The following is a 14,169-nucleotide window of genomic DNA, read 5'->3' as shown; positions in this document are numbered from 1 at the left end:
GTGGAAGAATATTTTTTTCTTAAGTATTGGTTTTCTTCAATTTTGACTTATCAAACTTCCCCACTTTTGGTAAGTCTGGTATGTCATTCTTCTTGGCTAAATGGACAGAAGAAGATTCGAGAACAGATGTCCATTGGGTGCACGCTGCAGCTCACACAGGGCCAGGCTTTATAGTGTATTTGATCTTTGTGTGATTTGTTTTTGTCATGATGATGTTTAGCTGAAAAGATGTTGGGTGCGGACTGTCACTTTACGATGTAGTAAAAGTAGGCCTTGGGTGATTAATGCATACTGACTTATATGTGAACTGGAAGTGAGAGTGATAATTGTCAAGACCCTTTAACAATGAGACTCTTTCTTTGTCTTGCTCTCCAGATTTTCACCTGATGGAAGGCTAATTGTGTCATGTAGTGAGGATAAAACTGTTAAAATTTGGGACAGTACAAATAAGCAGTGTGTTAAGAACTTCTCAGACTCAGTGGGGTAAGTTCATTCTCTTTATTTTTATGAGTGAATTTTCTAAGGAGAATTATAACAAATGAAAGAAAAATTCAAATACTGAGCCAAGATTTATGTTTTTTCCCTAGGTTTGCAAATTTTGTGGATTTTAACCCTAGTGGTACGTGCATAGCTTCAGCAGGTTCTGATCACACTGTGAAAATCTGGGATTTAAGGATGAATAAACTACTGCAGCATTATCAAGGTAACAATTTCCTGGACACACACATTTCATTGTTAACTTGTCCTCTTTGGGAATGGCCAGTTTTTCTTGGGCTGGTTTGGCTGTCTTTTGTTGTTATTGATTTGACTTGATTTTTTGTTTAAGATGTGAAGAGGAAAGTTGTAAAATGAGGTTTCCCATCATCTGGTGCACTCCTCGCAGACCTGCAAAGGGCTGGGCTGAAGCCAGGATTAGGGAGTTCAACCCAGGTCTCCCGTGTGGGGAGTGGGAATGTATTGCTTGTGCCATCACTGTTTACATTGGCAGGAAGTTGGAGTCAAGGGTGGGCATGGAACCCAGGCTCTATGGTATGGCACGTGGGTGTTGTCACTGTTCATCAGCATCTTAACTGCTGGGTTTTGCTCTCCTGGTGAGGGTCCATGAGTCTTTTAACTGACTAGAGAATAGTACAGTTAGCATCCATCAGCAGCAAAATAAGGGAGGAAAGATGTGGAACACTCTTACAATGATGTTATAACTGTTTAAAAAAATAGTCGCTCTGAGGTTTTCAAGCTAGTTGTCTGCACTGTGTGAGAAATGAAGGATAGTGACACACTGAATTCTGCATCATGGGGTAAACTAAGCACAGATTCAAGTGTTACAATGGCTAGAGAAAACCTTCCTGCTGTGCCTATATATTTGAAAGTAAAGTGACATGATTTTCTTTGATTTTGTTGGATTTATATAAAATCCACAATAATCATTATCACTTATTCAGTGTTTAATGTATAGCAGACATTGTGATAAATCTTCAGAATATGGCTAATAGGCATTATAATAACCCCAGTATTAAAGATAGGGAAATTGAAGTTTAGGAAAGGTAAGTTCCTTTCTCAAAAACTTGACAAAATTGACTTGTGGATTTTCATGTACAAAGTTCATGAAAGAACACTTTTTTGCATTTATTTTTAAAATTGTACAAAATGAGTAGATTTCACATTGTAAAAGATTCACTTATTTGCAAGTAAATGTACAGAGAGCAGGAGAAGGAGAGGTCTGCTATGCATTACGTCACTTCCCAGGTGGCCACAGCTGCTGGAGCTGAGTCAATCAGAAAGCAGAGGCAGGAGCCTCTGGTCTCCCACCTGGGTTCAGGAGTCTGAACCATCCTCTGCTGCTTTCCCAGGCCATATGCAGGGAGCTGGTCCAGAAACGGAGCAGCCAGGACACAATTGACACCCATAGAAGATGCTGGTATTGTGGGCTGAGGTTTAACTTACTAGACTATGGAGCCAGCCCAAGTTCACATTTTTCATGGTACAGATTTAAAAGCGTAGGGGTTCCTTTCTCCTCCTTATATCCTTATTTCCCCCTTATGATTTTCCAAATTTTTATAATAGCACATTAATCACTTTTGATTAGTTGTGTTTTTACATCTTTTTTTTTCATGGTGTGGTTTTATAGGCAACAAGGGATCCCCTCTCCACCCTCCCATTCATCCGCCACTCCCAACCATTTTTTCCCATATTATTTCAGTAGTGTAGTCCTTTAGCAACATTGTTACCAGCATCTAGCCTTAAGGGAAATGCAATTAAAACCCACAGTGAGGTTCCACCTAACTCCCATAAGAATGTCTACCATACAGAAATTAATGTGCACTTTTGATCACTGTGTTGTACTGTCTCCTACTGGAAGGACGGTGTCCAGAAGTGAGTTGTCAAACCTGATGGCAGGACCTGCCCATCTCCCAATGTACCTCCAAACTCCTTACTTGTTAATCCCATGCTGCTAATTAGTTATTCAATCTAATTTAAGGTTAGATTGTTATATACCTTATATGAGCTGATAGTAATTAGCTGTTGGTTATAGTGTCAGTATATCTTAGCACTGCATAGTTCAGTGATCAGAAAGACTAAGCATGACTTTGTCTTAATGTTCAAGTTACTTGGTTTCGTGAACTGAAAGTTACTATTGTATGACACCAAAATGTTTGTTTTAATTATCTGCATATAATTTTGAGACATTCCTCTAACAGATTCTTATTTTCAGTGTAACATTGCTAATAAGGCAAAGGGACATCTTTAAAATTATTTGCTCTCTGAGCAGTTGTTAAATATTAAGGTCATGTGTCATTGTAAAAAAGAATTGGCTCCTGAATCTTTGCTTTGGTTTTCTACTAATTAGTTCACAGTGGTGGAGTCAACTGCCTGTCCTTCCATCCTTCGGGTAACTTCCTCATCACTGCTTCTTCAGATGGCACACTCAAGATTCTGGACCTCTTGGAAGGAAGACTCATATATACACTTCAAGGGCATACGGTAGGAACATTAACATTTATATTTTTTATATTACATATATATGTTTAATTGCTCCATTTTGTTATTTTCCTTTATTATTTTCACAAACAGCACAACATCGGTGATTTCACTAAAATGTTTTACTTCAAGGCTGGGTTTTCTTTCTCTGGAGGTAATTCATAGAAATACCATTTTTTGTAATTCTTGTTGAAACCCATATGTCTTTTAATGGCCATTAAACTCATCACCGCCATGGCTGTCTTCATTGGTGGGTAGTGAAGATTGGCTGAGTGGTGATGGGTGAACTCGCCCCACTTCTGACTTTTCCCCGACATAGAGTCTATCTTAACAGCTCTGACACTCAGCCTCTCTTAGCCTTACTTGCTCTTTTCTTTGATCCAGTTAGTGAGGTTAGAAGGAGATACTTTTTTAAGATCTATTTTATTTAGTTTCTGTAGTGTTGCACAGAGAGAGTGTGTGACAAAGAGCCTCACTTTTCTGTCGGCTCATTCCCTAGAGGTGAGCCAGGCTGAAGTCAGGAACCATGAGCCACGTCTGAGTCTCGTGTAGGTGGTGTAGGCCCAGGAACTTGGACCATCCTCCACTGCTTTCTCAGATGTATTAGCAGGGAGCTAGACCTGAACCAGAACAGCAAAGACTCGAATTGGTACCCATTTGGCATATAGCATTGCAAGTGACAGCCTAACTTGTTATGCCACAATGTTGGCCTCAGAAAAATCTGACATGCATAGTCCTGTGTATTCTGTTTTACAACCCGTTCGCCAGAGCCCATTCCTTACTGCTTTCTGCTGACACTTCATGCAGGGAAACCTGCCATGGTCCAGAGTTGCCTGTAATGAGGTTGGCAAACATGATGTAGAGCTCAGCATGTCCATTCTTGAAAGCCCATTTGCTTTACAGATAGAAGCACACTGGCTTTCTGTAAGCATTTATTAGCTAGAATGTGATATTTGGGCCCTTAAATGCCTTATACCTTTGTGTTATTTCTCAACTGGTTTAGGAACCCAAAGAAGTAGTGTGCTATTTATTGAGCCTGTTCAAAAATATTACCATCCTCACTCCCACCTGCTGTAGAATACATTAGACAGATACATACGTTTATAACTATTCCCCCTTCTGAATAAATATTCAAAATTCTGAAAAATTTTTAGGATGCATTTTTTTCAGAATGATGCAGAAGATGCTTCCTGTTATCCAAGTATGAGGTTTTTTTTTTTTTTTTTGATGTAGAAATGGAATCGGTGTTGTGGTCTACGAGAGTCAGGTTTCTTTCTACCTCTGTATATCCTTCCTTTGCTTATCAGTTGCCCCATAGCAGTGTTGGGTGCAGCCGAAGTACCTACTAACCAGCTCAGATACGTACGTGGCCTGGACTGTAGGTTGAATCAACTCAGCCTGTAGAAGAGACCAAGGATTGAAACATTTCCACAAAGGAAGTAAAATTAAAAAAAATAAACGCAATATTCTAGGAAGAAAATGTTACACATGAAGATGGAATTTGTCACAGTCTGGGGGTGAAGGTATTTATGAAGCTGTAGTAACTTAAATGTGACAGATGCTGTATATAAAAACACAAAATGTTTTTCCTAAAAGTTTTCTTGCATAGATTAATGCCATTCTGAAAACAAACTCTTTATATTTCTGAGATGAGAAATACTACTCCTACCCTGTCTGAAAAAGGGAGCTCAAGGTTGTCCATGCTGTGACTGTGCCAGGTGCAGGCCTGTCCAAGGCTGCAGCAGTTGTTCAATTTCAGCTTCTTCTGGACTCTCAGCTAGGGCTGGCAGCACTTTTCCAACTGGCCCCCCGTCACTCATTCTTCCTCTGATTCACTGTGCTTGTAGCTGTGATCAGTTACAGCCCTCTCATCTATGCTCTGCGTTTGAACAGACACAAAGATCTTCCATCTGCTGCTTCATCCCTCCCCAGATGGCTTCAGTGGCCAGAGCTGAACTGATCTGAAGCTAGGAGATTCCTATAGGTCTTCTGCATGGGCATGGGTTTCCAAGGTTTAGGGCCATCCTCTACCACTTTCGTAGGCCATAAGCAGAGAGCTGGATGGGAAATGGAGCAGCTGGGACATGAACTGGCAGCCGTATGGGATGCCAGTGCTTGCAGGCAGAGGATTAACCAATTGAGCCATTGTGTCAGGCCATGCTATTAAATTTTGAAGGACTTGATCTCTTCCTACATGTTAGGAGGCTTGGTGAACTCAATCATAGTCAGGAAATGGCCTTTATTTAGATAGCCACCATTACTTACATATTTATCTCACAGTTTCTGCTAGTAATTGGTTTGCTGAATATAGCTCACACCCAGAAGAATCTTAACAGAAATTCTTTAAGGCTTGCACATAGGCGAACTTTTCTTTAAGAAAAAAATAAATTTTTGGTATTCTTATTCATTTAGTGTTGAGTATTTATGGTAATCATAATTTGTATGTATAATTTGTTTGATTTTTTGATTATTCTGCCAACATTAGTTGATAACAAGTATTATGTATGCATGCATTAAATGTATATATGTACACATATATGTATCATACATTTTATACATAAATATATAAACACTAACTCAACTAAAAAATATTATATATATTTAAATGTATGTATTTAGATACATACATACACGTATATTTATTATACATATATTTAAAACCAGATTTATTCCAGAAGTTAGCAATTGGTACTTTTAGTTCTCTTAACAATGAGAAGGCATTATCAAATACTTTTTAATTTGCTATCTATTTATTTCACAGGGTCCTGTCTATACTGTTTCATTTTCAAAAAATGGAGAGCTGTTTTCATCAGGGGGTGCAGACACACAGGTTTGTAAATCATTTGACTTCCTGTTAAGTCAGTCTGGATAAAAGAATTATTGACCTCAGCTAAGATTTTTTTTTTAAAGATTTTTTATTATTATTGGAAAGCCGGGTATACAGAGAGGAGGAGAGACAGAGGGGAAAACCTTCCATCCAATGATTCACTCCCCAAGTGAGCCGCAACGGGCCGGTGTGCGCCGATCCGAAGCCGGGAACCAGGAACCTCTTCCGGTTCTCCCACGCGGGTGCAGTGTCCCAATGCATTGGGCCGTCCTCAACTGCTTTCCCAGGCCACAAGCAGGGAGCTGGATGGGAAGTGGAGCTGCCGGGATTAGAACCGGCGCCCATATGGGATCCCGGGGCGTTCAAGGCGAGGACTTTAGCTGCTAGACCACGCCGCCGGGCCCCTCAGCTAAGATTTTTTACAACTAGCTGGTCTATGTTGATAAGATGATTATCATAGAGTTTCCATGTTAGTTCAGTGCCAGGAAGTCTGCTATCTGAAAGCTGGAATGGTGCCAGTTTTGATAGTTTTTAAAACTTGCATAGTAGCAAATCTGTATTTGAAATGACTAAAAATCACCTGTAACTAAATTTATTGAATAAAGTAGATAATGGATTTGTTGGGCTTTGAATAAGAGGAGTTAAAAGATATTTTCTTAATACAGATCTTAAGCCAAATTAGGAGGTTAGTTGAAATGCTGAATCTCCATGCCTAAATGAAGTATTGAGAAATAGAAACCTTGTTTAAACATGTCTAGTGACTTTGGCTCATGAAATGGCCCATTAGATGACATAAGGAGAGATTTCCAAACCTTGTACATGCAAGTCCTATGCCCCTAACCAGCAATTAGTAACTATGGAAGATGGGATTGAGTCTCCATCTGTCAGCAGCCCTGAAGAATAAAGGTCAGACATCTCTGAGGAGAGAATGAATTGAGACAGGCATGAAGCGGAAGCCGTATCTCCCTGCCTTAGGTAATGCTGTTTGCGTTTGTGTCAGTCAAATGTCCCCTTGCCTAGGATGTACTTGCTCTAATCCAGGACTTAGGGGTAATATCGTGTAACCCTTTCCAGGCTTGTGAGAGGCCTGGCAACAGGGAGGTCATCAAGGTGAAGGTGAAGCCATCTCTCTCTCCCACCTTTCCCCTCCCTGCCCACTCGGTTCCTGCAGATGGCCCACGTGTATCTGCGAATTGCTCACCTTTTAAATAAACTCTATAAAACAACCTCACATCTAGTGTTTCTGTTTTGATAGCCATTCTATAGATTTTTTTAAAAATCACTTCTGTTGCTTGACCAAAGGTACTTAAAAGTTTGTGGAAAATGGAATTACAAGTTTATTTTGGTGCAAAAAAAATTTTTTTAATTGAGTTTGTTTATTCTCAAGGCAGAATTACAGAGAAAGGGAGAGACAGAGAGAGGATCTTCCATGGAAGCCAGCAGCCAGGAGGACATCTGGGTCGTTCACATTGGTGCAGAGGCCCAAGAACTTGGGCTATCTTCCCACTGCTTTTCCCAGGCATATTAAAAAGGAGCTGGATCATAAGTGGAGCAGCAGGAACTGAACCATTGCCCTTGTGGAATGCTGGAATTGCAGGCTGTGGTTTAATTCTGCAGAATTTTTGAAATTCATGCATATGAGGGATCTGTAGACGTTTCATGAAAAATGCGTATTATCAGGGCGGTGCTGTTTTACAGTGTGTTGAGCTGCCTCGCTGTGCTAGCACCCCGTAAGGATGCTGGCGTGAGAAGCAGCTGCTGCACTTCTGATTCTGCTGCCTGCCAATGTGCCTGAGAAATCAACAGAAGGTGGCCTTGAACCTCTGCCACCTATGTAGGAGAACTATATGAAGCTGCTTGGCTCTTCGCTTCTCCAACTCTCCCCTTCAAATAAATAAATACATATTTTTGAAAAAAAAAAAAGGAAGAAAACTGCCATTTATACACCCCCCCCCCCCACACACACAAGGGGTAGGCATCTGGTTTAGCAACTCGGATGCTGGCTAAGACACTTGAGTCTCCTTTTCAGGTGCCTGCGTTCAGTACTCACTCTGTTTGCCCTACACCAGCTTCCTGTGATGCAGACCCTGGAAGGTCAGCACGAGGACTCAAGTAGTTGAATTCCTGCCACCTTGCGGGAGGCCTCATCTGAGTTCCCCGCTTCAGCCCTGGTCAGCCTCCCTGCGGCGCTGGCACACTGGAGGAGTGAACCAGCGGACGAGACATCTCTCTTTTCTACTTCCCCTTCCCCTCTCTCCTTTCTCCCTGTCCTCTTCCTCCTACTCCCTCTTTCTCTCTGTCCCCTGCTCCTCCTCTTTCTTCATGTTCCTCTTTTCTTTTTTTCCTTCCCTGCCTCCCTAATCCTCCACCTTCTTTCTCTCTGTGCCTCAAATTTTAAAAAACTGTGCATACATTTAGAAATATTCTGCGGCAAAATAAACCTTTTAATTCCATTTTCCATGAGCTTTTCTAAGTTCTTTCGTACATGCAGGTCAATAACTGCCAATTTCATTGACATTTTTTATAGGTCTTATTATGGAGAACTAACTTTGATGATTTCAAGTCTAAAGATACTAAAAGAAATGTTAAAGGATTACAATTGGATTCAACACCGCATCTTCTTGATATCTACCCCAGAACACCACATCCCCATGAGAGAACTGAAACTGTTGAGGTAAGTGCTTCTGTGTGTTTGTCTTACATTGTATGCCTATTTTGGGACTCTATCGACTGGGTGCTTGAAATTATTCCAACTTATACAAAACCTAGTTCTGCTTTAAAACAGTAGAACATCAAGAAACAAGCCAATTGTTTCCAATAATACAGTCACACACAAGATAGTGTGTAATAAAGTTCTTAAAATTTTTTATGGGCCTAGAAATCAAACTTTAAAATTATGGTGAAAGTAATAGAGAATGGAAATTTACATCCCAGGCTGCTGGTGACTGCAATCTGAACTAGCTTCAATAATCTAAGTATGTTTAGGAAAATAAGATGATGACTATGTTGAGAACAGGGCTGAGGGCAAGAATTTGTACACACACACACACACACACACACACACACACACACACATACACACACACACACACTTTCCACTTGCTTATTTGTCCTAATGGCTGTAGTGGCTGGGGATAGGCAAGGCTAGAGCCAGCAGCCTAGAACTGCATCCAGTGCATGCATGGGCCCAGGAACTTGGAGGATCTTAGGCTGTTTTCCCAAGTGCACTGGCAGGGATAAGAGGTGGGACAGCCAAGATTCCAAGTGGCACTCATATGATGATGCCAGTGTCCCAGGTCACCAGTGGAACTCACTTCAACACATGGCCAGCCCCAGGGTAAAGATTTTTATATTGGTTATTGAGTCAGCTACTTTGAAACCCTTCTGTAGTCCCTTCACCCTCATCTCCCTCCCCGCCCCTAAAATACAAAACCGATTGGGCAGTGAAAGAGCAGATTTGGGGCATGGAACCTAGCAATGGGGACCTGTACATCTTATTGACGATTACTTTTGTCCTGTAGATTTAAGTCTAGGAGACTCCCAAGTAAAATTCATCTTTATTGTATGCTTCTCTGAAATGAATCTGTCTCCACTGATTTTTTAAGACTTTTTCTCTTCCAAGAGCTGACATCAGAAATCACTCTCCCTTGTTAATCTGTTCATTCAAACTTAGTACTTTTTGTTTAATCATAGCAGAGCCTTTATTTGCTTTTCAAGCAGCTGTTTGGAGTTCTGGGTGACAATGCACTATAACCACATTTTTTATTCAGACTATGGGCCCACCCCTCTGTGGTCTGCTTTGTCCTATACCCCAGTTACCTTCATTTTTTTTTCTTTCTTTAATTGTTTTTAATGACAGTTTTGTTGGTATAGTATGCCTCCCTTCCCCTCCCCTTCCTGTCTTCCCACTCTCCTCTTCCACCATTTCCCCCATATTATCATGGTACTATAGCCCTTTTGTAACAGTTACAGGTTTAACATTCTGCTATGTAAGTACACCATGGCATTGTAGGTATAGGCAAAGGTAGAAAGTCCAATGTCATGCTGTCAAAGCATATTTAACATTTTCATTGGGAATCCTTGTATTTGGAGCAGAGATGTGTCCTGCAACATGAGTTTGCTTCTCAGTATGTGGTCTCTATTATATGGTTTATCTATGAGAATATATGTATATACTCGCTTACCTATGTATCTATTTGTTTTGTGTTTTTGTAACACCCCAATTACTTTCTGTAATATTGGCTTCTTTTGTCATGGTCTTGTCTATTGTCTCAGGTATTTCCGCTAGTCTCAGTTTGTGCATGTGTGTATATGCCTTTTTTCTTTGTCTTTTTTTGTTTTTGGAGCATTTCTTAGGTTTTGTTTAATCCAGCTGTATCTTGGGATTTTGCAGTAATTCTTCCTTGGTAGTGTAGATTTCTTATTCCTTGTTACAAGTTTATCCTTTCTAACTTTTAGTTCTTCTGACGTGTTATTATGTTTCATGCTGCTTCCAGTATCAGCATTTTTTTCCTCTTATTTCTTTGAAAAAAAAGAATGCAATATTTGTTTAATGCTCTTCACATTTGTTGTTTCTACAGTTACAGATGTGTGTTAATCCTTATGCTCATACAAGGGAGCTTCACAAAGGCACAAAGGTCATAGAAGGCGGAATTAGAAGATGACGTGAATTCCCCATGCGTGTTTCGAAGTCCCTGTGTGACTGTCCATATGAAATCTACGTGAAATTAGTTTTAATTTGATTGTCCTTCCCTTGTGTTTACTGTCTCTGCTGCTTCTGTTCTAGCATCTCTGTGGCTTTGCTGGGCTTGATCAGGGCAGGAGGAGGCTCTGCTCATGGGCGGAGCTGCTGGCTGGGCCTGGGCCTGCTGATGTATTTGGTGGAGCCATGTGCTGTCAGCCCCTTTCCGCTTGAAGTGCTTGACTTTCTTGAAAATGTCAACAAGTTGTCTGAGTACCTGTGTGCTCTGACTGTACAGCCGGGAAGCTGTAAAACCAGCTAGATTGCTTTGTGTTGCTAGGTCAGAATGACCCAGGCCAGGCAAGACCATTCTCAACCATAGTTTTCACATGTGCACTTAAAAAAATTCTCTTAAAAACTGATTTTTCATCATTGAGTTACAGTGCAGTTAGTAATATACTGTTGGGTATTATAAATGACTTCTTCAGAAGTCAGTCCCATGAAACCCATTTAAATTCTCTGTTAGTGTTCATGGTTGCTTTGATTAAGGAATGGGGTAATTCAAAAAGCTCCTGGAAAATGGAATGAAAGAACAAATCTATTACAGAGCCAAAAAATGTACATACTTCCAAGAAGTGTTTAGAAAGTTCATGGAAAATGTCTGTGAAAAGAAATCTGTATACGTTTCTGTGGTTCTCCTGAGAGGTCCCTCTCGTCTGTCACATTTTGATGGGAAGGTAGCTGAGCCATTCTCTGAGACGGCGACGAAGCCTAGTGACACTGAGGCATTAAAGCAGTTATTCTAGGAGAACTGAAGCATGTTGGAAGAAGGGATTATGATTAAATAGAATTTATTAATAATTGTTAGGATGGCTTAAAATTTTTTGGTGGCCATTTGATATTGCCTGTATCGAAGTTACATACAAATTCTATGTATTTAACAAAAGGAACACATCATTTAACTGGATATTTATATATGACGTTATAATATTGTAGTCTGATCATCATTATTGAAAACCTCAGGTGATCAGTTTACGTCTTCAAATATGTTTTTATCTCAGTCATCTTATAAGATTGGAAACTACCATTTACACCTTCAAATATGATGACTTGTCTGTCTGTTATATCTCAGTTCTTGATGCTGTATGTATTTCTGTTCCTTTGAATCTTTAGAGATCACATGATGGTAATTGTAGTAAAAGTAATGCTTATACTACACCATTGTAAATGTTGTAAATAAGTTGCATATTATTCACACATTGCCTAGAAATTTTTATCCATGTGAGAAATTGGTTCATGTAAGTCAAACCTTGAAACTAGAATTTCAGCTTAGGCACTCCAATTCCATTCTGTAGTTTTAATCATTTTTGATGTGGTGCTGCAATATAACTGAAGTTTAAATTTTATTCTGTTAACAGATATTAGTCTTTCTGCGGGCTAGACATTGCCTAGCTCTAAAGAATGCAGCAGTGAACCAAGTTAGCCTATTCCTAGCCCTTCCGAAGCTTGTAGTCCAGGGAAGTCACATGGAGTTTAGTGGTAGAGGTGTTGATTGTTCATAAACTTCTCTATGTAAAGGCCACACAGAATATCAAGAGTGGGATGTGGCTTAGTACCTTTGAGAAATCCAAGTTTAGGCTCCCTGTTCAGTATCTTAATGCTCCATTACCAAACAACTGTGTTTAGTTTAGGTGCCAGTAACTTGGGCAACAATGCAGGAAAATACTAATGGCTTCATCATGAGTTCCCCAAGTTCTTGCAGAGTCTGGGATTTTTCGGTGGGTATGGTTTAGCAGTTTTGATCTGATGGTGAAACCCTATTGTATTTCCACTGGGAAACAATTCCCTATGTGCACACTAGGTGGCAGTAGATAAAAGAGAATAGAATCTGCAAGCTGGACAACCAGCCTAGGCCTGGAAGGAAAACTAGTCACGTGGGGTTTCTTCATCTGCCTTGCTCTGGATGGACTGGGAGGTGACACAAGGAGGCTGTGTTTGTTCCCTGCTCTATGGCTCTGTCAGGCAAAAGCAAAGGTGCTGGCTGGCAGAGCTGACAGTCCCGCAGCTTCACCTTGCACAGGTTCATCCCTTCCTTACTGCATCGTGTCAGTTGCTGGACATGGCTATCGTAATTGCTAACACAGTTGGCTGAGTAATCATAAAATGTTATTATTTCTAAAATTTTAGCTATAACTACCAAGCATATTGAGTACTTTAAAAGTCATTCTCCTATTGCCACTGCTTCGGCCCTCGTCGCCCCGGCCTCGCCCCCCCCCCGCCCCCCCCCCCGCCCCGGCCTCGGCCCCCCTCCCTTCCCCCCCCCCCCGCCCCGGCCTCGGCCCCCCTCCCTTCCCCCCCCCTCGCCCCGGCCTCGGCCCCCCTCCCTTCCCCCCCCCCCCCGCCCCGGCCTCGGCCCCCCTCCCTTCCCCCCCCCCCCCCCGCCGCCCCGGCCTCGGCCCCCCTCCCTTCCCCCCCCCCCCCGCCGCCCCGGCCTCGGCCCCCCTCCCTTCCCCCCCCCCCCGCCGCCCCGGCCTCGGCCCCCCTCCCTTCCCCCCCCCCCCCGCCGCCCCGGCCTCGGCCCCCCTCCCTTCCCCCCCCCCCCGCCGCCCCGGCCTCGGCCCCCCTCCCTTCCCCCCCCCCCGCCGCCCCGGCCTCGGCCCCGTGCAGTGTGATGTGTTCAGTGCCACCGTTTGTCTCTGTCAAATTCATTTTTCACCTTGTAACTGGATTCAGATTTATTTATGTTAAATTTATTTTATTTGTTTGATGGTGATTACAGGATTGACCAGGGTGGAAAGGATCAAGGATCAGGGAAAAGTAGATGAAATCATTGTTTCCTAATTCTCCATTTCTTCTTGTCTCTGGGAGCAGATTTACTTCGTAAAATACACTTTCGCCTTTAACGTTCTGTGCCCTGAGGATTAGGCCTTTCTCAGCCACTGTAATTGTCCCTCCTCCTCCTTTTCTTTATTTATTTGAAGGGCAGCATGAAAAGGAGAGACAGAGAATAGTCATCCACCTGCTGTTCCACTGCCTGGAGATGCTGCCAGCACGGGTGAGGCTGAGGCAATAGCAGCAGGTCCACTGGCCCCGAGTGATGGGGCCATCGTGCGCGGCTTCCCTGGGGCATTGGCAGGAAGCTGGGCTGGAGACAGAGGCAGAACTCCAACCCAGGCATTCTGCTGTGGGGTGCAGCTGCCCTAAAGAGCAGGCTGACCCGCTCGCCGTAGTGCCTGCCCCCTTTGTCTGTCTCTCCACCTCAGCACCAACCTGGTGAACCCACGCTGAGCACCGTGTGCCAACTCACGGCCATGTCTCTGCTTTTGCTGTGATTTTTCCAAATCTTCGTGTTTTTTTTTTTTTTCCTTTAAAGGATCTGTGTTAAGCTGTGCTTTCTCCTTGGGAAGCCTTTCTCACTTCCGGAGCTTTTTTGCATACACTTATGGTTGATACCATTCATTTGATAGTTTTCTGCTGTCTTCACTGCCCTTATTGCATACTGACTGATTCAGTTTTAAAATTCTGAAATGACCTCTCTGATTCCACATAGTTCCTTTCTTGCTTTTCTTTATTTTTATTCTGTATGCTTGAAGCAGTAATTATTATTTTTTTGAACATTGAACGTCATATACATAAATCATACTGAATAATTGTTCCTATGAATTGCTTTCTTTTGACTTAACAT

General features: G+C 42.0%; 1 protein-coding gene across 5 annotated transcripts in view; it reads left to right on the top strand.

Moving 5' to 3' along the window:
• POC1B (POC1 centriolar protein B) overlaps positions 1 to 14,169 on the top strand; it is a 164,625-nt gene that overhangs the window by 41,276 nt on the left and 109,180 nt on the right. For all 5 annotated transcript variants that reach the window (XM_058673564.1, XM_058673563.1, XM_058673561.1 and 2 more), the window contains 5 exons: positions 376 to 483; positions 588 to 703; positions 2,846 to 2,979; positions 5,738 to 5,806; positions 8,331 to 8,477. In XM_058673564.1, the coding sequence (XP_058529547.1) occupies positions 376 to 483; positions 588 to 703; positions 2,846 to 2,979; positions 5,738 to 5,806; positions 8,331 to 8,477 (574 nt within the window). The remainder of the gene's footprint in view (positions 1 to 375; positions 484 to 587; positions 704 to 2,845; positions 2,980 to 5,737; positions 5,807 to 8,330; positions 8,478 to 14,169) is intronic.

This window comes from Ochotona princeps, chromosome 15, assembly GCF_030435755.1.
Source record: "Ochotona princeps isolate mOchPri1 chromosome 15, mOchPri1.hap1, whole genome shotgun sequence".
In the NCBI taxonomy this organism is placed as follows: Eukaryota; Metazoa; Chordata; class Mammalia; order Lagomorpha; family Ochotonidae; genus Ochotona; species Ochotona princeps.
Note: the sequence above shows the minus strand (reverse complement) of the source record. Positions and strands in the feature narration are given on the sequence as shown.